General features: G+C 39.8%; 6 protein-coding genes across 7 annotated transcripts in view; 3 read left to right on the top strand and 3 right to left on the bottom strand.

Annotated features, from left to right (window-relative positions):
- LOC108137744 overlaps window positions 1-2,555 on the top strand; it is a 44,304-nt gene extending 41,749 nt beyond the window's left edge. Inside the window, exon 6 of the mRNA XM_017259644.2 lies at window positions 946-2,555. Coding sequence (XP_017115133.1) covers window positions 946-1,103 — 158 coding nt within the window. The 3' untranslated portion in view covers window positions 1,104-2,555. The remainder of the gene's footprint in view (window positions 1-945) is intronic.
- Window positions 2,556-8,669: 6,114 nt separating this feature from the next.
- Window positions 8,670-9,811, bottom strand: LOC108137575 (coiled-coil domain-containing protein 25). Its single transcript, XM_017259301.2, has 2 exons — window positions 9,727-9,811; window positions 8,670-9,656 (listed from the first exon to the last, which is right to left on the bottom strand). The coding sequence occupies exon 2, from the start codon at window positions 9,524-9,526 to the stop codon at window positions 8,897-8,899; it is 630 nt and encodes a 209-aa protein (XP_017114790.1). The 5' UTR covers window positions 9,527-9,656; window positions 9,727-9,811; the 3' UTR covers window positions 8,670-8,896.
- A 17-nt stretch (window positions 9,812-9,828) lies between these two features.
- LOC108137585 (gastrula zinc finger protein XlCGF26.1) lies at window positions 9,829-11,317 on the top strand. The gene has a single exon (XM_017259316.2). It carries the CDS (start codon window positions 9,937-9,939, stop codon window positions 11,218-11,220), a length of 1,284 nt encoding a protein of 427 aa, XP_017114805.1. The 5' UTR covers window positions 9,829-9,936; the 3' UTR covers window positions 11,221-11,317.
- Window positions 11,318-11,660: 343 nt separating this feature from the next.
- On the bottom strand, window positions 11,661-11,893 carry LOC108137597 (protein brawnin). The gene has a single exon (XM_017259330.2). It carries the CDS (start codon window positions 11,891-11,893, stop codon window positions 11,708-11,710), a length of 186 nt encoding a protein of 61 aa, XP_017114819.1. The 3' UTR covers window positions 11,661-11,707.
- Window positions 11,871-12,505, bottom strand: LOC108137596 (small integral membrane protein 4). 2 transcript variants are annotated; one of them, XM_017259328.2, is made up of 3 exons: window positions 12,390-12,505; window positions 12,045-12,312; window positions 11,871-11,986 (listed from the first exon to the last, which is right to left on the bottom strand). In XM_017259328.2, exons 2-3 carry the CDS (start codon window positions 12,199-12,201, stop codon window positions 11,901-11,903), a joined length of 243 nt encoding a protein of 80 aa, XP_017114817.1. In that variant the 5' UTR covers window positions 12,202-12,312; window positions 12,390-12,505; the 3' UTR covers window positions 11,871-11,900. The 2 variants fall into 2 exon arrangements, with proteins under 2 accessions (XP_017114817.1, XP_017114818.1); XM_017259329.2 differs by lacking the exon at window positions 12,390-12,505 and adding an exon at window positions 12,349-12,364 and having other exon boundaries at window positions 12,045-12,288.
- Window positions 12,506-12,706: 201 nt separating this feature from the next.
- On the top strand, window positions 12,707-15,170 carry LOC108137586 (AP-3 complex subunit mu-2). Its single transcript, XM_017259317.2, has 6 exons — window positions 12,707-12,823; window positions 12,887-12,974; window positions 13,031-13,356; window positions 13,432-13,591; window positions 13,996-14,448; window positions 14,815-15,170. The coding sequence occupies exons 1-6, from the start codon at window positions 12,789-12,791 to the stop codon at window positions 14,998-15,000; spliced, it is 1,248 nt and encodes a 415-aa protein (XP_017114806.1). The 5' UTR covers window positions 12,707-12,788; the 3' UTR covers window positions 15,001-15,170.
- The last annotated feature ends 7,287 nt before the right edge of the window (window positions 15,171-22,457 follow it).

Raw genomic sequence — 22,457 nt, 5'->3', positions numbered from 1 at the left:
TACTTTTTTTTGGCTCTGCTGGGGAATGCAGATAGAGCTGATGATAATGTGGGTAAATCTGCAGAGGGCAAGGCGGTGCGAATGCTGAGTTGAGGCCTCCGTTCCGCAGCGGAAAGTCTATTAAGTTGAGTCAGGACAACGACGCAGAGGGGTTTCCCCAATCGCTGAAAGCAAAAAGCAAAGCGGAGCACGTGACACGAAGTGTAAAGCATGTTCGATGCTGACCTAAAAATTAAAAATTTATACTAACAACGGCATCGGGAATTTAAAAGCATTTTACTAACCACATGCTGTTCATCAATTTGGCGCTTGGGTAATGAAACACATATATTGAACAGCAATTAAAACTAATTTAAACCAAACATGTTGACTACGAGATATGAAATTGATTTATTTTATTTATTCGAAGTTCTATGATAAATTATAGCTTATGGTTACAAAAAAAGGTCAAAAAGTAATTGTTTTGAAATATGTTTATATTTCATTTGTTTTTAAATATGTGCAACATTTTTTTTTGTAAGTATACATATTATAAAATATTTTTATATGGGAATAAAAACAACAATACTTTAAAAGATATATAAGAGTAGAAATAATATATTTAGAATTAGAAAGTCCGTTTGATTAATTCCACAAGACGATGTTTTTCTTTTTATTGCACACTTTAATTTACCTTTAAAGTAACCTAGGATTTAATTTCATATAAATTTAGATTAAGTATTAATTTAGGTATGACAAAATCACTGTCCGCTTTAATAACTTACCATACATTTCACGCACCCATCACCAAAACATTTCGACTCGCCTCAGCAAATCCACGGGTTGACATTCATGCCCTCCTGATTGCTACGCCACCAGGAGCAAATGTGTGACCCCCGGCCACTAATTTATCCCGAAACTGAACCATTATCCATTAATTCGTGTGTATGTGTGTGTGTTTTCCAGGCTACGCCTCGCATGTGTCGGCGTCGCGTCCGCGCCAGAATTCGGTGTTTGTGGGGGCCAGTACCAGTCACTACCTGATGCCGCGGCCCCCGAGGAAGACCCGCTCGGCGATGGACCTGCACTCGATGGTTCTGGACGAGAGTGCCGAGCAGGTGTAGGATTGCGTGGCGAAATGGAAGCCCTTCGGCTGAGGATCCATGGGAGAGAGTGCTAAGTCAGTTCGTAAGTCAGTGGAGTGTGTGAAGTGCGAGTGTGTGGTCCGTTTTTCAAACTAAATGTATTTCAGAAACATATATATTTCTGAATTTATAAAGCAGTTCAATTAAATAAAGAGTCCGGTGTCTAAAAGTATGCAATACAATATTTTCTGTATTTGGTGTGTTTGTAGAATAGAATGTTGTTGACAACTTAGCATACTTTTGGACGACCGCGCTGACGTTTTTAAGACCAGAACGATTTTCAAAACATCAAGGCTTTAAGAAATACAAGGAATTTTGTTACCACAATTTTCCATGATAAGTTTAAGGTTTATTAACCTACTTTTATTTTCAAAAACCGAAGAAAAATTGAATTATGTAAAAGTAAAGATATGGTTTTCATTTTAATTTGAGCAGGGATCGATGGAGACGGAATAGCACTGTCCAATAATTGCAACAATATCTGTACTTACCACTCACAACTAACTCTATGACATTTCCTTACTATCTCTGTCGCACATATTTATTTCTGTGCTGGCACAGAGTCAATTTGAGTCAATTTTTTATTTAGGACCAGTTAACTGCTGTGAAGTGCACAGTTCACACACGAAGTTATCAGCTAAACATACCGAAAATATGTAGAAATATCTATCTTAGAGTATTCTTAGCCCTATCCAGTGTTACTCAATGTAGTCTATGCCTAACCTCCTTTTTCCTTCTTCACAACATTGGATGACAGAGCTAATTGTTAAACAAACAAATGTATACACTTAAAGTAAATAATTATATCCGCGAAACTGTTTAGTTCGTAAGCCCAAAGCTCAAAAATCAATCAGCATACAACTTGAAACTTGACCAAACTTCCCGTAATAATATGTTTTCCCAGCACCTCTGTATTGCACTTTAAAATGTATCTTAACTTAAGTAATTTCGACCAACCAACAAAAAAAAAACTGGAAAAGTATGCAAATGATGGAGCGAAAAACGAGGATAGGGGATTAAAAACGAGGTGGAAAATGAACAACTAACTAACGAAAGCTTTAAATTCCTTGGGTCTCCTGGGGGACCTGTAAACCAAAAACCCATCCAGTTCGAAGTAAACTAAACCAAAGCTGAGAATTATACTTTAGGCCTAAGAAAACTACAGATTACAGAGTAAGTCACTAACAAAAAGTCTAGTGGGAAATATGTGGATCAATGTACACTATACCTATAACTACAACTTAAAATATAACCTCAACTTAACGATAACTCACCCAGTCAGACACTTTTTCCTCACAACTCAGAAAACCAAAAAACAAAAAACGAAATTGTTGAATATTAATGATTAATTAACTTGTTTACAATATTTACAAGGGCCTGAGCAAAACCAATTATATATACACATGTGTACTATATCAAAAACTAAACTATGTATACATTAAATATATATACATGTATAAAAATATTATATAAACATTTTGATGAATTCGATTAAAAATTATATTTGAAGCAAACCGTATGTGTTTATTTGGGGCTTTCAAAAATAATATATATATATATATAAAGTTTAAGGATTGATCCTTTGGGATTGACTTATTTAAAAGGTTCAATTGAGTTATGACCAATTCAAAGGGCAGATGTTCATCGTAATGTTTCGGCTAAAGTGTTTATGGTGTATGGGCGTGCAATAAAGTATAAAGCTATTTGCTTTCGACTCCCACCAAATCGCATTTTTCGGATCGGGGGTAAATTGGTGTCGCCCCACGCTGAGACCCCATAAACGGGCAACATTTCACAGATGTCGTCCGACTTTGGGCGGTTCGATTGGTTTTCCTCGGTTTTCGGCGGTATTGGAACTTTGTGGTGGGTAAGGGGATGTGAGGGGGCTTTTGACCATAAACACATTTGACAAGACGGACAGAAACAGGCGCGTAAATGGACATGGGGCGGCAAAGGGGCGTGGTGGTGGCACCAATAAACGGAAGCCATTCCATGTCTGGCCATCTCGACCATTTTGGCCATCTCGACCATTTTGGCCATCTCGACCATCTCGGCCATCGGGTTCAAGTGCAGGCAATTTATGATGTCATTAGAGCTGCCTTTTCAAGGGCTAGGAAATTACAAAATAATATCAGTCTATCGTTGTAAGCTAATACTATGATTTAAACTGACAAAATTCATGGAATATTTTTATATACCTATTATTTTTTTTAGATTTTATTTTACACTTGGGGTAATAATAAATATGCTTCTTTCATTTTTATGAAGACAATTGTGACAGCACTGGGTAACACTGTTGATGCAGCGAAGAGAATGAGGAGAAGAACGACTTTGTCGCCGCCGCAGGCCACAAATCAAATGACACCCCTCCTTTACTCCGCCCCTGAAGCTGCAGCTTGCCAGAAAACCAATTGACACATTTTGGGAGGGGTCTTGAAGATTGTGGTGTAGCCTTACTACTGGTATATAGAGATCTCAAAACCAGTTGAATTGACCCCTAAACCAGCAAGTTTTTTATTGAGCTGCTACAATGAAAAATTGGACAAGATATAGCCTCTTAACCAAGCTTAAAATGTAATTTTATTTTTACTCGTTTTTTCCTTTTTATAGGTTTTAAATACCCCTAACTAAGACCAGATGGCTTGTACGTTTTAATATATTATCTCAAGCTTAATTCGAACTTTATAATAGCAAATGTAAGAACAAAATCGCAAAGAATAAGTTTTCCCTTTGAATAATGCAAATCAATTGAAGGTTATTATCATATAAAATTATGAATATCATAAAACATCCTGAAAAGCATAAACGTGTCAAGAAATTGCTTATTTAACAAGAATTTTAGCGCAGTCAGCTCATGGAATTCCTAAAAACACTGCCACCCCAAAAAAACTGTCATGAACATTGTTACCAACACTCGTAATTTGGCCAAAATTATGGGCGTTCAGCTAAAACGTTAACGTAAGCCATAGTCGACAAAACGTTTAACAATGATAATGGCGATGGCGATGGGAATCTGCATGACAATGTGAATTAATTTCAGCCACACGACCATATCCAATTTGGGTATCCCATTTGGGCACAGGACATTGGCTGCCTGCACTATGGCAATATGGACATGCAAATCCTGGCCAATTCTGTGGCAGCGTGTCAAAGATTGATTGACATGACCGTGGAGGCTGCGTAAAAATTGAGCACAAGTGGTTAATCAAAAGCGCTTAGCAATAGGTTTTCTAGGGGGTGCTTTTCGATTTATTAACTTGTGGGTCAGACCGCACTTATGGTAATTGCATTTGGTATTTGGGGACATGGACAAGCAAGTGAGCAATAGGAACATAAACTATAGAAGAAATTGTATTTTACCATAATAAAGATTGTGTTTTTTGCAGACAGTCAAAAAACGGAAAAAGCACAACAAAAACTTTGTGTTTCAGTCAACCGTTGTAAACTCATCATAAAATTTCTAATCGAATGGCATTCACAGCTAAATATTTAATGTTTCATTAGGTTGTAAATCTAGAAAGAAATCTCCAAATAAATTTTACAAAAAAACAAAATCGGTTTCTGTACCAAATAAAAATTTAATTATCTTAATCGATTTGGGATAGGTAGGTTAGGTTGCCAGCTGCTCAAATCGGTAATTTTTATGGATGTGCGTTATATTTTGGCCAAGTTACAACAAAAGGACTTTCTGGAAACGTTTTATTTTCTTATTTCTCAAAAAACCGAAAAATATCGTTTAAAAACCAGTTTTTTAATAAAGAAAAACCTGGAAAACAATAGTCGGAAGTTAGAATGTCATGCATCGTTGGATTTGTCATAAAATTTCCAATCAAATGGCATTCACAGCTAAAATTTTTCCAGGTTTTCAAATTTCGGCAAAAAATGATGATGTACCCCCTTATAAAAAAAAGCGAAATATGGGCATTTTTAAAAAAACCGCTTTCAAAAATCGATTTTTATACCAAAACTAAATTATTTTTTCTGGAAATCATTCGAGATGGATTTTATAGGACGCCAGCTGTACAAAACAGTCATTCTTATGGCTGTGTGTAATATTTTGGCCAAGTTACAACAAAAAGACCCTCTGGTAATGTTATATTTTCTTATTTCTCCAAAAACTCAAAAAATACCGCAAAAAAAAATTCTTATTTTGTAAATCTGGAAATGTTTTATTTTTTCTCCAAAAAGCAGTTTTTGTATCAAAACTCTGTGAAAAAATGGTCAAAGGTTGGAATGTCAGTCATTGTTAAATTTGTCATTCAACTTCCAATCAAATGGCATTCACAGCTTAAAATGTTTAAATTTTGAAATTTTTCTCGAATTTGAAAATTGGTCATAGAATTGATTTTTCGAGCTCGACCGTGGAAGAATAGTTAAGGTCAACAAAATGCCATTCTGTATACTGTACGTCTTATTTTGGGTGAGGTACACCAAAATAAGCACTCATAAAATATGTACGTTTCACTTATAACAATTCATAGTGAAATTATATTTTGATTGGTGCAAATATATCCCAGAATTGAGATATATCCCTTAGATTAAGTTGGATGCGATCCGCTTTTTAATTTGCTTCCTTTGCTCTTTCTTCGTTGTCTTTGATTTGTCCACTGAGGGACATTAAGATGGAATCCCCAGCATCCACACGTCAGCAATTGTTATTGTTGTGGGCACAAACGCCGAAAGCCTCAACGCCCCCAAAGTCTTCGTTTTTGTTCTCGTTTTCGTTGCAAGGACACACACACAGCTATTGCGCACTTGCAATTCCTCTTCCCCATTCCCCATTCCTCATTCTCAACATCATCCCCATACCCATCACCAGCTACGTTCCCATTTTCATTTTCATTTCCATTCACTTATTTTTCCTTTTGTCCCACGGCAACCGCATAAAATTTTCAGTGCAGTACACGCTTTTCCGACTTTTCCCAGCGACTCCCACATGAGCGATCACTTTAATTGCTGCAGCTTTATTTTGATGCCGCGGGTCATAAACGTAAATCAGAATTTTAGATGGCCCAAAAAAGCACTGAATGGCGAATGGGATTTTCTCCATTATTGCAATTTATTGTACAACTCCAATGTGTATAAAATGTCTAGCATGTAAAGGTAATTTCCAAATATACACAGGATACTTTGAGATATTTTTACAGCTGATTTTAAAGCTCTTGAGATTTCTGTGTAATCCGGAAATATTTTCCTTATAATGCCATAAGGTAAATGTTTCTAAAAATAAAGTCACTAAGGTTTTCTAATCCATTTAAAAGGAGTCTATAAGTAAGCAACAATATATTTTGAGTCTGGAAATCCAATGGATTTATTTAAAACTAGGTTTTTTTTTACTGCAACCTTTAAAACGTAGTGATTTCAACCCCCTAGTTATCCACATATTTTAGAGCTTCAAAGTTCTATCAGTTCTCCACAATTTGCATTTCCTAATAACTCATAAACCATAGCCCGGTTTTAGCCAAGAGACTGGCTTTTTGAGGGCTGAAGCTCATCTGAATCTGCCATCAAGATGGAATATATTTCTGAAATTTATGCCCCCTGGCCCCTGCTAATAGTTGGTCCGGTCCAGCAGATGTGATGGATGACCTGCTTCCCCAGCAGGCAGCAGAAGTGATGGCCCAGATTGTTCGGGACTGGGACACCGACTTGCTGCCCTCACATCTCCCACATCGAGTGCAAGCAAACAGGAAGTTTGATTACCAAAACATGGGTGTTGGCTTTTAGCCGGCAAAACTTCCTCATGCACCCATCCACTTTATTTCCGCAGCCCCAACATGATTAATTGTTGCTGCATATGCAGCTGCATTCCGACCTACATAAATGACCACGAGCCAATCGGTTTGCCTGTCTTTTGTCAAAGCCAAGAAAGCGGCAGAATGGTTCAGCTAATTATGTTGTGACTGCAAATGGACCCTCTTCTTCTCCTTCATTTCGCCAGAACAATGTGTGTGGTTTCCCACCGATGTCGACACTGAGAGAAAATGTCAGTCTTGTTCAGGCTAGTTTGTATAAGTATAAGTACATTGGAAATTCTATGGCGAATTTAGCTAGGTATAAGATTTCAAATTTCGTAAATCATTTCCCAGATTTTTTACAGAAAATCGTAATTTTTTTTAAAGTATTAGTTAAACAATGGGAACACAACATAAGTATTTAAGCCTTTATTTTCTCAGTGCAGCCATGCTGTGGTGACAAATGCAATAAGGAGCGAAAGCGAGAAGCTTTCGTTGACGGGGGAATGGGGGGAATGTTGAAGCTTACTGTTGCCAGTTTGATTAATGACGGCGATTGCCGGGACTGATGGCCAAGAGGGGGCTTCCGAGGGGGTTTTCGGGGGGATTTTGAGGGGATTTCGAGGGGATTCCTTTGACAGTGACCCCCGTCATTGGCCACTTTCATGGTCGTGCCACTTTATTATTGTGAGAAGAACTAAGTTGTCTGCCAGGCGGCCATAAAACATCTTCGCCGAGTCGTTTTTAAATCAGAGAGGACAGAGCCACAAGCGCCGGCCGGGAATCAATCAGAGGGGGCGGTGCGGTGCGAAAAGGAGGCGTAACCCGAGTGCAGCCCCACTGTCATCAATGTTTACGACTGGCCATAATGACGAAACACTGGGAAAAGCAGGAGATTGGGATGGCATAATCAAAAGGACACGCAGCCTCATCAAGTTTCTCGCATTTTCGGGGGCTTCCCCTTTGTTGTTTGGCTGCCATTGTTGTTGCGAACAATGCGTGAAAATAAAATGACCGATAATGAGTGCGTTCCCAAAACGAAAACAAAAAAAAAAAAAAAGGGAGAGAGACTATGACCCCAGTTTTGTCAGCCTTGCAGCCATTCATATTCATGTGCTGACAGCAAATTGTCCAGAAACTCAAAAAGGCAACAAGCCGGTGAGGCCATAAAACGGCCAGCAAACAGCAGAACCCGAAAAGGCCAACCCAACGCCCCCTTCATATGCCCATAAACACTTACAAAGATGAGCGAAAAAAATAGGAAGATATGAAAGACCAAGAAAGCAAAAAAAAAGGGTTTATGCTGCAGATGTTGCCAAAGGCAATAAAGTTGTGGGAAATGCGTCAGCTGATGGTGCGAATCGTTTTCAATGCAATAAAGGATTTTAGCCAATTGAGCATGTCGTTAAAAGAGATTTTTTATATTTTGATTATGATTAGATTCCCGCCAAAATTTCAAATTTTCTGCAGAGCTGCCGGACTGTTTCATTTTGCTAACAGACAATGTTAGAGTTGATAACATTTAACTCTCATGTTAAATTTACGATCTGTTAATAACATGCATATAATTTTAACTTAACATGGGGAAAATATCGATTTTAGTACATGTATAATAAAGCGCGAATATTCAAAATTGAACAAACACATATCAACCGAATCCATAACAGAAATAACAGCTGCCAGTTTTAAAAACCAAATATTTTAATATAAATTCAAAATTGAAAGCAAAAGGCATCGGTAGATGTTCATCTCATGCGTGAAATTTTAAAAATTTTACTGTGTGCCCACCAAAATAAATACAATTTGGCCATTGGTAAAACGATTTTCATATATAAAAAAATTCAAAATGCATAGGGAAGCACTATGCGATTTTAGGTGAATTATTGGAACACAACCAACAAATCTTCCACATAAAATAAGTACGATTGTGTAATTTACAAAACGATTTCTGTATGATTTAATAAAAAAATGTTGAGGACAGCGAGAGATGTTCGGGATAAATGCGCGGGTGCATCAGGACTTGGTCCTGCCCAGGGACTACATGAAGTCATCCGACTCGTTGCCCGCATCATAGTTGGTGCGCATATTCTCGCTCTTCTGCAGCGAGGCGTAGCTGCGCAGCTCCGCTTCTAGGGCACGCTGCTTGGCGGCCTCCTTCTCCTGATCCCGGCGCTCCCGCTGCAGTTTCTTCTGATCCTGGCGCTCGGCGGCATCTCGGGCCTCTCGCAGTCCCCGAAAATCGGGGTGCTCCTCCTCCGTCTTGGTCTTGTTCAAGCGGTTCACAATCTCATTGATGCGCTTCTCCAAACGGATGCGACGCACCGCCTTCTCGTTGTGATAGGCCACCTGGCCGGGCTCCATGTCCGGCGTCTTCTTGAGGTTCTCCCACATGGTGTAGACCACCTCCAGGTTGTTCACCTTGTTGCCCTGGATGCTGTTGGCCTTGCACAGCTGGGCGGCATCCACCAGTACATCGCTGGGTATGTCATCGATGGTCTGCCCCTTCCGCAGCCGCAAGTACACATGGGCCGAGGACAGGTCGTGCACATGGAACCACACATCCTCCGGCCAGCCCCATCGGATCAGCTCCTCGTTCTCGTGCTTGTCGCGCCCCATATAGAGCAGTGCCGGCGGCTGGACAATATTGCTCTTGAAGTAAAACACCATTTTCGCTCAATTCCAGAACAGAAACCACTAATAAAAAGCTTTAACTGGCGGCCACCAGCTCCTCCGATCGTTTAATGGGGTGTCTTCTGTTTTTCTGACCGCCGTGCTATGTGCTTTTCCTCTGCAAAGCCTAATTAGAATAAAAATAAATATTATTTTAGGTGTCCACTCAAAAAAGACAAATATTTTATTTTATTTACGTGCCGGTGTTGTGCAGATGGCCGATAGGTAAGTGAAATATAATCGATATCGATAGACTTTTGTGACTTGTGGCCACCTCTAGAAAATGCCACTCTCCAATGTGACCAGCTTAGGTTTTACCTTAAAATATACAACGGGATACGATTTTATTATAATGCATTGAATTATATTACAAAATATTTTAGTTATTATATAAATAACCGTACAAAATGCTGCCGCAACTGACCAGGGAATCCGCTCAGAACTTCTGTCGCACCTGTCTTATCCAATTGGACAAGGAGCTCCAATCAGAGGCCATTCCAATCAGCCAGGAGCTGCAGCAGTTACTCAATCTGAGGCTCACCAAGGCGGATTCGATGGAAAACCAGGACATGGAAAAGTGGCTGCCCACTGCAATGTGCCGGGAATGCCGACAGTTGGTCCAGAATTTCGAAAAGTTCCGCCGAAAAGCAGAGGATTGCAGGCAGCAGTTGCTGGAAATGCTGAGGAAGGACTCACGGGAACCCACGTTCGAGGTGGTCTACGACGACAGGGAGGAGGATCAAGGATCCCTGCATAGTCTGGAGCCTCCTGAACCCGATCCCGATCCCGATCCCATCGATGAGCCCGCCGAAAAGCAAGAGAAACCAGCAAGGAAATCCTCCCGAGGCTCGAGGAACACGCTGAAGTGCTCCCTGTGCCGGCACAGCTTTGCCCACCAGATCACCTTGGCGGCCCACATCCGCAAGGTCCACGAGGGCAGCAAACGACCCTTCCAGTGCGATCAGTGCGAGAAGGCATACAGCTTCATGGGTGGTCTGTACACGCACATTCGGGAGGTGCATGCCCCCAAGGAGCGGCGTCATCCCTGCGATCAGCCGGGCTGCGAGAGGATCTACACCAGCCGCATAGCCATGCAGAAGCACAAAAGACTTAAGCACAGTCCCAGGGACAGGGAAACGCTGAAGAAATTCATCTGTGAGCAGTGCGGGGCCAGCTTTAATCAGTCAGCGAATCTAAAGTACCACCTGAGGACGAAGCATCCCACGGAGGATGAGGTGGCCGCCAAGGAGGGCGGCGCTGCAGAGCGTCACTTCTGCGACATCTGCCAGAAGGAGTTCCATTCGCAGTACACCCTCAGGTATCACACGTTGCAGCAGCACGAGGGACAGGAGGAGCTGCCGCACGAATGCCAGGTCTGTGGCCGCCGGATGGCCAAGAAATTCATGCTGCTGCAGCACATGCTCATGCACTCCAGCGACAAGTTGCCCTGCGAGCACTGCGGCAGGCGGTTCGCTCGCAGATTCGAACTGGAGGCCCATGTGCGAGCGGTCCATTTGAAGCTCAAGCCCTTCGCCTGTCGCCACTGCCCGGAGAGTTTTGCTTCAAGGAAGACCCTGCGGCACCATGAGTACATCCACACGGGCGAGAAACCCTACGTTTGCGGCACCTGCGGACAGGCCTTCCGGCAGCAGACGTGCCTCAAAAACCACCGGAAGGTGCACGAGAAGTAGGCTTAGCTAGCTAATAAAAGTAATTTCCTAAATACAGTTTGTTTGCCCTGGAGTATTCGCCACTTAAGGTGGCTTTTAAGGGTCTGTTTGTTGACAATCTCGTCTTTATACTGCTTTGCATAAAGTAAAACCTTCGTTGTTGTTGCTTAATATCTGCTCAAGAGCCGAAAGTTTTATGAAGATGAAAGAGACAGTAATATTTATACATATATGGTCAACGAAAAGAATCTTAGACAGCTTATGGAGCAGTTAATGGAATATTTATAATTATTCCTTAAATATTGAGTTTTTGAACACAACAATAAACTGATCGTCAAAAGAACTTCCATTTAAAGAAGATACACTGCTTGCAAATAAGTCCTAACAGGAAGATCGGATAGTATTGGCACATCATAGGTATACAAAACCTAAACAAATCCTTGTCCAAAAAACACCGAAAGTAAACTTAAATAGCTTTAGTAACCAGTAACTTGTCGAGTACAGAGTTTCATGTAGAGTCCGGTGGCTTGGCTATGGGATCCACCTGTGTGCTGTGCTGCTCCCGTTCGATGTAGGCGGGCAGATCCTCCAGTGGGCGGTAGTACAGATGAACCGCCTGCGATCCGGCCATCATGGATGCCATAGCGCAGCCTAGAAACTTCATGTACTGGCCCCACGACACTCCGGCGGGCATTTTGTCTTCAATTAGTGCTGTTGCTTGTCCTCGCCTGCAAATTCTGCTGCTCCTCCACGTAGTTCTTGGCCTGGCGACGCTTAAAGGTGCGATCTGAAGGGAAAAAAATGAGGACTTAGTCTTGCAAACAGCTTTGCAGCTGGACTCTTACAAAAATTAGTCTCGCCCACTGTCCAATTGATCATGGAGAACTCCAGGCCGGCGCCCAGCAGGAAGAAGAGCGGCAGGAAGCGGTACACACCGAAGCGCTTCTTTCCGGGCCAACTGTCCAGCAGGCGACGCACGGAGGAGCCGCTGTACGGACTCATGTGTTTATCACCGGCGATTATATAATTCCGTGTCTTCTCGGCCTTTTTCCAGGCGATTCTCTAAGGTGCCGTGTGTGTATTATGCCCCTGTCATAGGTGTGCGTTAAAGCCCTAGATTATTTAATAGAAAATGTTTTATTTTGTTACCTTGTTTATTTATTATTTGTCAAAATATTAAGCAAACTTACACTTGCCTCACGTTCCAATTTCAATTCGTTCCGCCGCTGTCAGCTGTTTTATTAGAGATGTGCAATGCATGAGCGCTTGGTGATGGCCTCACGAAATGTTATATTATGAGATATCTTGTTGGCTGGTTAAAATATTATAATTGTTTAAAACCATAAGTATTTGAATACAATTACAAATATGTTGGCTTTAATATCTTCAAGTTCATACATTTGCTCAATTGCTTAGTCATTTTTATAAGCCAGTTCGCGAGTAAATTTATTTAATTTAGTAATATACCATACCTCGTGAGTGTTCCAACAGAACCGCTCACGCTGTCATCTCCAATTACTCATCCCTAGACGTAGCGTTGCAAAAAAATAACAATAGCGTTTGAATAGTAAACAATTTAGGGTCGAAATATGATACACAGTCTGTTTATTGTGAACAGCGGCGGGTAAGCCAGTCAGCCAGAGGGTATATAGAACCGATCTAACACCTCCCTATATCCGCAAAACAGCGAGGTCTTCCTGGAAAAGCACTGGCGTTCGGTGGTCTCGCGATCCGTATGCGAGTACTTCCTCGACGCCCAGCGAGCCGCTCCATATGTAAGCCGCCAATGCCACGTATGGACCAATATACTGACCATATCTTTCGATTGCAGGATGTGCCGCCGGTGATAGCCACGCCCCACTACTACCTCATCACGGTGCAAAGGGACACGGTGTCCTTGGTGGCCGCCTGCAAGCAGGAGGTGCCGCCGCTCTTCGTCATCGAGTTCCTCCATCGCGTGGTGGACACTTTCCAGGACTATTTTGGCGATTGCTCCGAGTCGGTGATCAAGGACAACTATGTGGTCGTCTACGAGCTGCTGGACGAGATGCTGGATAACGGCTTCCCGCTGGCCACCGAGAGCAACATCCTCAAGGAACTGATCAAGCCGCCGAACATCCTGCGCACCATTGCCAACACGGTGACGGGCAAGAGCAAGTAGGTCTTCTAATCGGAGGATTCATCCTCCTTCTCCTCCTCGCTTCCTCCTAAGCCCATTTTATTTACCCACAGTGTGAGCACCACCCTGCCCTCGGGTCAGTTGTCGGCGATTCCCTGGCGCAGAAGTGGCGTACGCTACACCAACAACGAGGCGTACTTCGATGTCATCGAGGAGGTGGACGCCATCATCGACAAATCGGGATCCACAGTCTTTGCGGAGATTCAAGGATATGTAAGACTTACCTTAATGGCTTAAAACGGCATACTGTAGACTCTTTTAAGAGTTATAAGCGCTAGCAAAATAATAGTTTTTGAATATTTTAGGCTCAAAGCTTGATTGTTACTAATTTTATCAACCTTAAGCATACGGATAAAGATTTTTGGGCATAAAGTGAAGCTTAAGATATCATAACTTTTCTTTATAGTGACGTTTTATCTATGCTCGGTTATGCTATGATGTTATGCCTTAAAAAAATTTTAATAAGTGAAAAAACAATCTCAATCGATTAAGGTAAAAAATATCAAAACAGCAGAAAATAACAACTCATTTAGAAATGTACGCATTACTAGCCAATATATAAACCTATCTCCATCATATATGATTTACATTCAGGTTTATAATAATACCTCTTCCAGATTGATTGCTGCATCAAATTATCTGGCATGCCAGACCTTACGTTGTCCTTCATGAATCCACGTCTCTTCGACGACGTGTCCTTCCATCCTTGCGTGCGATTCAAGCGCTGGGAGGCGGAGCGACTGCTCTCCTTCATCCCGCCCGATGGCAACTTCCGCCTGATGTCGTACCACATTAGCTCCCAGTCTGTGGTGGCCATACCCATTTACATCCGGCACAACTTCTCAATTAAAACGGGGGAGCAGGGTCGTCTGGATCTGACAATTGGACCAAGGAATACCCTGGGACGCACCGTGGACAAAGTGAAGCTGGAGCTGACCATGCCGCGATGCGTGCTCAATTGCCTATTGACGCCGAATCAGGGAAAGTACACCTTCGATTCGGTAACCAAGACACTGTCCTGGGATGTGGGGCGCATTGATGTGTCCAAACTGCCAAATATAAGAGGATCGGTGCGTATATGATGGAAAAGCTGGCATATTCATTTATTTTGGTGTCACACAAGTATTCATTGATTAAAATATTATATATAAAGAAGACCAATAGGTCCAGATTTTTGTAAAATCATTTTTGTTTTAACCGATTAGGTATTTGATACCAATTTAATTACTGCCTCTTTACTTGTCTCCGTTTTTCTTTAGCAAATGTATACAATTAGTAAGAGTATTATAAATTAATGCAAGCATTTATAAAGCAGGGTTTTCTATTTGATCTCTAAAAAAAATAGAACAGATAGAACAGATTTATGTGATACCAAAAATTTGAAAATTATTTATAAGACACCCATAAATTAATTTGTTCTCCCTATATCCCATTAGGTTTCCATTACGCCCGGGACGACCAACATCGATGCCAATCCGTCCGTGAATGTCCAGTTCCAGATCTCGCAGCTGGCCGTCTCCGGCCTGAAGGTGAACCGCCTGGACATGTACGGCGAGAAGTACAAGCCCTTCAAGGGCGTCAAATACCTGACCAAGGCGGGCAAGTTCCAGGTGCGGATGTAGACGAAATCAGCATCCCGTTCCCGATCCCAATCCCGATTCCAGCTTTACTTAAGTGCTAACGTTAAGTGTATTCCACTGTTTTATGTCACTCGGTGTTTTTGCCCCCGTCTCTCCCTCTCTATCTCATCATTGTATCTATATCTACCCATTAAAGTTAAACTCCAATTGTAGTCGCCGTGTCGTTGTTCTTGGGCGGCGTCGCCATATTCAAAGAGTTGGAATGCGAGAATCGATCGCGAATGAAGTTGCAAGTCTTCGAGTGGTATGGCAATGGCTCCGTCTCCATCTCCATCTCCGCTGATTCAACTTCACTTCACTCCACTCCACTCCACTCCACTCAACTCGATCCACTGCGCCTGGCAACAGCTAGCGGAGGAAACCAAGAAATTTAAATAAAAATGCAAAACTTGATTTTGCAGCCAGGCGGTCAACGCATTTAGCATACGAATAGTATGTATGCATCTGTTTATAAATGTGTGTGCACAATGGTGGGAAGTGGAGATTCGCTAAAGTTTCCAAGAGAATACTCAAAGTAATTGGACATTTTTAAAAGGTGCTAAATGATTAATGAAAGGGGTTATTGTTCATTACAATTTTTTGTTATAAAGCACATATTTCTGTAACTCTGTTTTCAAACTTATTAAAAACTTTGCTTTATTTTAGAAATTAAAGAAATGTAGACTTGCATTACATATCATTTTTTTTAACTAGTTATACCTTTTTAAATGTGTAGATAATGGAAAATTAGTTTTAGAAAAACCGCTGAAGGTTCCACTGTTTCTGGCTCGTTATCTCCTTATACAACCTTAGCTGCATTTTTGTCTGTGGTTGAGACCGGTAACCGGTTTGCCCCCTGCCACGCCCCCAGTCCCACCCTCCACCCCGTCCTGCCCCTTTCCTAAACCCACTGCAGTCGGAGCAGCAACAGCTTCTAGGCTTTTGGGCGCGGCGTGCAACGGTAGCCAACAAGCGCCACCGAAAGGCGACTTCGACCATGGCTAGACATATATATATATACACACACACACACATACACACAGAAACAGAAAGCCAACTCTCTTGACCGGGCCTAAAAAAATCCGGACCCTGAACGGGGGATCGATAAAATAACTCAGGTTTCGGGTCCAGCTCGCAAGCCGCGAGTCATTTTTCAAGCGTGGGAAACACTCGTTAAAAGCTAAGCAAGTTCTTTAAAACAAAAAAAAACAAAACAAAAAAGTGAGCCACACAGCATGGCGGCATGCCCCAAAACCCAGAATCAGAATCCCTATGCCCATATACCAAGTATTTCGATGCGAGGCGTTTTTAAGCGCTCATTAACAACGGCCGACAAAGGTTCGTTGCCTAAGTCTTTCGTTTTGCCCACCTAGGGCTTCCCTATCTCCCTCTCCCTCTCTTTCCCTCCTGGGAATGGAAATTCGCTGGCTGACATTTAGCCGCCGTAATTGATAGCGCATTGCACACGGTTCGATCGTAAACGTTTTCCATATCATTTGCATTTTCCATCACTCGAGGGAGAGCAATTTAAGATCAAGAATTTAAGGGCAGCGCCAAGGAGTCGAATATGCAAATACCCTGGGTATTTGTGTCTTATGAATAGTTATTAATTGCATATGCGCTTATATCTATTGATAAACTAGTTCTCTAAATTAATTTCTACTTTTAGTAAAGGCACTATTCTAAAAATGGATAAATGGTTTGTCTTTTTAATTCGTGCCATTCCTATCATCAAAATAAAAATAATTTTAATGGTATCAAATATTTAAGCTTCAACTAGAAGCTTTGACAGTCAAATGCCAAAAATCCCGTATAATCTGTAAAAAAAACGAAGCATTGTTATTAGTGGAGGTTTTATTGTTTAAATAAACTCACATACATATTATATTAGGGTATCCAAAGTAATACTTTAAATTCCCGCGGGGAAATGTTAATTGCATTTGGAATTGTTGCAGTTCATGAACAGATTTGTGGCACCTGAATGTGTTTTTTAATGAGCCCCTTGAGGTGTCGATGAAGCCTCATAAATTTCCTCTTAAAGCGAGAATGCACGTGATTTCGTGCCCTCACACATGCTTAAATCGATACAAAAATACTTTTTTTTAGCTTCTATTGGGCTTTTGTTATCTGGTTTGGTTATTCTCGTATGCTCCAGTAAAGTTTAACTATTATCGTCTTGCTAAATGATTTAAAATGGATGCAATGCAAATGCAACATTGCATTTGATCTACTTTCATGTTGAAATATTTGAACAGCTCGAGGTTTAATTTTTAAGTAAATTTAAAATCGCCATTTCGTGCATTTCTTTATTTTTATCGTTTTTATGTTTATTTATCGTGAGTTTGTTATTTAGGTAAGGTCCACTTTAAGTTGAGTTTACATAAAGTGCAGATCGATTTCTCTTTGGAGTTTCTAAAACCTAACGCGTTTTGACAATAATAGCTGACAAATTAAAACACACTTTAAACATATAATTTGTAGTTAAATTAAACTTTTTTTAAAATTTTTTAATGAACATATATCTGTTGTCTGTTTCCAGCTTAGTAATATTTAGTTATAACATTTTTTTGTGTATGCTCTTTTCTTGCATATATATATTTTTTACGATCTGCAACCATGTGGCATGTTCATAACTAAACATCCAATAACACAGTGAAGCTAATGGAGCCTTTGGCCTCAAAAAAATTCGAGTGAAAGACAAGCAACAAGCATTTGTCATTAGCGCAACAAGGTTGCACCCCCTTTTGTCCCCCCCCTGACAAAGAAAAACAGGGGCGGGTACCCAAAAGGGGTTTTGAGAGGGGGGGAAACTGTAGCAGGTCGTGCAATTGCATTCGCTGTTCGATAATAATTTATGCAACTTGTCGCCGCTGCACTAAGCAAATGTTTAAACACAGCTTGTTCGCATTGTTTGCCTTGCTTTGTGCTTTGTGCATTTCGCCTTTGTTTGTTTGTTTGTTTGCTTTGATTGCTGTTTGCCCAACTTTGCGAAAGGTGTTGAATGCCGGCCGCGTCAATTGGATCGTCCCACATGATTTCAAAACTATGGTTTATATATATAAAAACCAGAGCACAAACCCCCCACAGAAGGTCTAATAAACATTCGCCGTCTGGTCGGCTAATTAGAATCGCTGATTGTCTCCGCACAGCGGCAAGAAAATTGGGGGGGAAGGTGGGTGGAAAATGGCAGAAAATGGAAAACAGATCTACCGGGAAATGTTCACACAGTTGGCACTAATGGGTATTCGAATGCGGATACCCTAATTCTATATATTTATAACATAATCGACGAAACAAATCACATTACACAATACTACACTTTATTGATTTGACTGATTGATTTTTATATGAACTACTTTTATTTTTTACTTCCTTATCTGTTCATCAAAATAAATCATTTATAAATTTACAATTTTTTCCAACTGAGCTACTGAAATGTGCATTTAAGGTATCTACAAAGTAGCTACAATACAACTAAAAGGTTATTCAACTGTGCCATTCGTAAAGATAAGTGTTATTACAATGTAGGCAAAATGTAACTGAAAGGCAGCTAAAATGTAACTGAAAAACTATCAAAATGTAACTACAATTTAGCTAGAACGATACAATGTAAAGATCTAACTAAAATGTATTTAAAAAGTGCTACAATCTAACTAAAATGTAACTAATATGTAACTAAAATGTTACTAGAATGTAACTAAAATGTGTCTTGACTAAGTCTAAGGCAGTTTTTTTTCCCGTTTTTCGTTGTTGTTTGGAACTACAATCTATTCCGAAAGCCACCTCCCATCCGAAAACCGGTCATAACCGAAAAATTAGAGGGTATGCCCGACAAGAAGACGCCTCCACAAAATAGGCTTTCTGTGTCACTGCGATGAGGCTCATTAAAAACGATTGAAACTTCCGCCATTCGATGGCTTAAGTAGAACTGAATTCAGAATCAGGCCCAGAACCATTATCCATATCATAATCATAATACATATCGGAATCTCAGACAGTCGAAAGTGTGTTTATGGAATGCTTTACTTCAGCTGTGTGTCGTTACTCATTTTACCGCTTTTAATGGCAAAAAAAAAAACGGGCGATAAACAAAAGTCCCGAAAAATTAAAAAACCCACACACAAAAATAAAAAACAAGAAATGACTAAAATTTCCAGCCCTTGTCCCCGAGGATTTGCATACAAAGTCCTCAATTTGCGATAAACAAAATATACGAGTACAAATTGCTTACACATACGAAAGCAGGGGTCTTTTCTAACCGATAACTGTGATATGCTAATGCTAAAAGTCTTGTCCATTTGTTTATTTCTCATGTGCAGCGAGTAATTAGCCAGTGTCACAAATTGTTTTTAATTAATCGATTTATAAGAGGTTAGAGGTCGTTTTATAGATTATACAGAAAATATTTTTATAGAGGGTTGACCGATATAAAGTAAAAATTATATATATATATGTATAATGATCTTTGTTTTAACTTTAAGTAATTTTAGGTTATGTCACCGCGTAAATAAGTTTACTATAAATAACATCTTTAGAGTGAACAAAAAAATAATCAAAAATTAAAACAGGCCAAACTGGAAGTCTGTTTTCGCCCCGTTGAAGTTAATTTACCGCATTGAGCAAGAAGCACAAAGAATTAAAACAAAAAACCAGACACAATTGCGACAAAAGACCAAATCAACAGATAAACAAAATAAAAAAAAACAGCCATAACAATAAATCAGAGACGACAAAACCGTCAACGATTCACAGACTGACAACGAAAAGTGGACTTTTTTAAATAAATAAATTGTGTCTAAAGCGAAATTTAGGGGTTTTCGTGTAATGGAGCTTACGTAAGCAGTCGCCGCAGTGCCCAGCCACCAGAGGCCGCCACTGAAATTGATCGCATGGGGGTGTTTATACTGTAAATCTTTTGTGCGAAATTGCGCAAAATAATTTGACAATTGCAAGTGCAAGGTCAACTAAAAGGTGTATGTGGGACACCCATCTGTAGTTTACTAAACTAAACGATTGTTCAGTTTACTGCATTCGGGAAATAAGACCAGGTATTAGGGGAAATGCAACAACATGCAAAAACCAGGAAATTCTGGATTAAAATCGTTTTTATTTTTTTGTGGTTCATGGTAAACTTGGGGTGTTTTATTTTTGACTTTATAAAAAACCCTCTTGTATTGAATTATTTACTTTGGGTTTTTACACGCAAACGAAGTATGCCAATTGAACTCAGGAATTCGTTAAAGTTATAAATTAAATTCAATAAATGTAATTTAAAGTCCAGAACTTTGACATTTGTGACAGCGTGAGTTCATTAAACCCGCTTACATTTCCATTCGCACTCGCAATTCCATACCGATTTCACTTTTCCCGCCTCCATGTCGTAATATTTATTTACGTATTTATTGAGGCCAATTGCAGCGTTTAACTCAATTTGATATGCTAATTTTCCCAACATCATCTTGACATTCTATTGCCACACTTTCCATATAAATTGCACAAGGGGCATGTTGACGTAGTAAATTACTTGATACTTGAGTTCCCTCTATCCGCCGATGCCCAGCGATTACGACTATTTAAAGTTAGTGACCCACTATGTGCATACCGCGGAAAATAAGCGATTTAGTCGGGTAATCAACGAAAGCACAATTATTACGATACCCTATTAGGTAATTTCTAAGGTTAGTTAACTAGGGGTTACCTAAGGTTCTTATTAGTCTGAAGCTATTACAAATACAAGACGGAAACTAAACGTCAAAGTACATTTATTGTTATCTTAAGGCAGAGTTACAGATAAGAGCTAATAGAACAGTCATAGCGTAACGTACGTCAAAGATTAGGTAAATAAAATGAATAAATAACCGATACTACAAACGACTAATTTTACAGGAACTGTTCTTGAGATTTATTAATGCACTGGAAACTTAAAATATGAGCGGTACTACGTGTAATTGAGTAGAAACCATAATTTTTTTGTAAGCATTTCGTGAGTAAAGTCGATTTGGCACGTGCCTAAATTCAATAAGGGGAGTTTGACATAAACAGGATATGGTGACGCATATGTAAGTCAATCGGGGAAAACTTTGAATCAGCATTGTTTATTATTTTTAAAAACATTAGCACTTTCTCAAAAGTTTGATTGCCTTTTGAGTAATATTCGTATCTGACCATGAATTCCCAATTAATCGACGCTGAAGTAATTTAAATATATATTATAAGTAACAAGAAAGAAAGCAAACTTCGGCAAGCCGAAGTTCATATACCCTTGCAGCTATTGCAAGAATTTAACATTTTTGAAAACATTAAAATTATGATTTACTGCGTATATGTTTAAAAACATTGAAGCTATGATGATTAGCAACTCAATTATTTGATAGTTATTTTATATATTTTTATTATTTCTATGGGAGCTATATGATATAGACGTCCGATTTTGATAAAATCTAAACCATAATTCTGAAATATTTAACCATTGCTATATGTCGAAGAACTGAACAAAAAATTAAAAAACAAAAAAGTTATAATTTTTTTCATTTATTTTTCCGATTGTTCCTATGGGAGCTATATGCTATAGTCGTCCGATTTTGATGAAATTTTAACCATAACTCTGAAATATTTAACCATTGCTTTATGTCGAAGAACAAAACAAAAAATTAAAAAACAGCAAAGTTATAATTTTTTTTCAATTATTTTTCCGATTGTTCCTATGGGAGCTATATGCTATAGTCGACCGATTTTAATGAAATTTAAACCGTAAATCGGAAATATTTAACCATTATTATATGTCGAAGAACTAAACAAAAAATTAAAAAACAGCAAAGTTATAATTTTTTTTCATTTATTTTTCCGATTGTTCCTATGGGAGCTATATGCTATAGTCGTCCGATCCGGCTCGTTCCGACTTATATACTACCTGCAATAGAAAGACAACTTTTGGGAAAGTTTCATGCAGATAGCTTTAAAACTGAGAGACTAGTTTGCATATAAACGGACGGACAGACGGACAGACGGACAGACTGACAGACGGACAGACGGACGGACAGACGGACGGACAGACGGACATGGCTAGATCGACTCTACTAGTGATGCTGATCAAGAATATATATACTTTATAGGGTCGGAGATGTCTCCTTCACTGCGTTGCAAACTTCTGACTGAAATTATAATACCCTCTGCAAGGGTATAATAAAGACTGAAAATAAAAGTTGACTATGTATAAGCATGTATTTATATTTATAATATTATATGCATACTCATCTTAATACGATTTTTAGTATTTGGCTAGTCAAAGTACATCAAATTAAGATTTTTTCTTAATTTTCAATATGTGTACAATTGAGTTCCGGAAAAAAAAGATATATAGTGGTGGTGTAGTGGATTGGGGCAAATCCTGAGGTCAAAGACCATTTGAGCCCAGGTCGCGGGGTTTGCTCAAAAGTTTGTCCGGCGTAAACAATTTTAAA

This window comes from Drosophila elegans, unplaced genomic scaffold (genome assembly GCF_018152505.1).
Source record: "Drosophila elegans isolate 14027-0461.03 unplaced genomic scaffold, ASM1815250v1 contig_149, whole genome shotgun sequence".
Classification (NCBI taxonomy): Eukaryota; Metazoa; Arthropoda; class Insecta; order Diptera; family Drosophilidae; genus Drosophila; species Drosophila elegans.
Note: the sequence above shows the minus strand (reverse complement) of the source record. Positions and strands in the feature narration are given on the sequence as shown.

What these genes read in the sequence shown, in the direction of transcription:
- LOC108137575 (XM_017259301.2), bottom strand. Translation starts at nt 9,526, where the DNA reads ATGGTGTTTTACTTCAAGAGCAATATTGTCCAGCCGCCGGCACTGCTC.
- LOC108137586 (XM_017259317.2), top strand. Translation starts at nt 12,789, where the DNA reads ATGATACACAGTCTGTTTATTGTGAACAGCGGCGG. An exon ending in ACGGTGACGGGCAAGAGCAA is followed by an intron (nt 13,357 to 13,431) that starts GTAGGTCTTCTA and finishes ATTTACCCACAG; the next exon opens with TGTGAGCACCACCCTGCCCT. An exon ending in TGCCAAATATAAGAGGATCG is followed by an intron (nt 14,449 to 14,814) that starts GTGCGTATATGA and finishes ATATCCCATTAG; the next exon opens with GTTTCCATTACGCCCGGGAC.
- LOC108137596 (XM_017259328.2), bottom strand. Translation starts at nt 12,201, where the DNA reads ATGAGTCCGTACAGCGGCTCCTCCGTGCGTCGCCTGCTGGACAGTTGG. An exon ending in AGTGGGCGAGACTAATTTTT is followed by an intron (nt 11,987 to 12,044) that starts GTAAGAGTCCAG and finishes TTTTCCCTTCAG; the next exon opens with ATCGCACCTTTAAGCGTCGC.
- LOC108137585 (XM_017259316.2), top strand. Translation starts at nt 9,937, where the DNA reads ATGCTGCCGCAACTGACCAGGGAATCCGCTCAGAACTTCTGTCGCACC.
- LOC108137597 (XM_017259330.2), bottom strand. Translation starts at nt 11,893, where the DNA reads ATGCCCGCCGGAGTGTCGTGGGGCCAGTACATGAAGTTTCTAGGCTGC.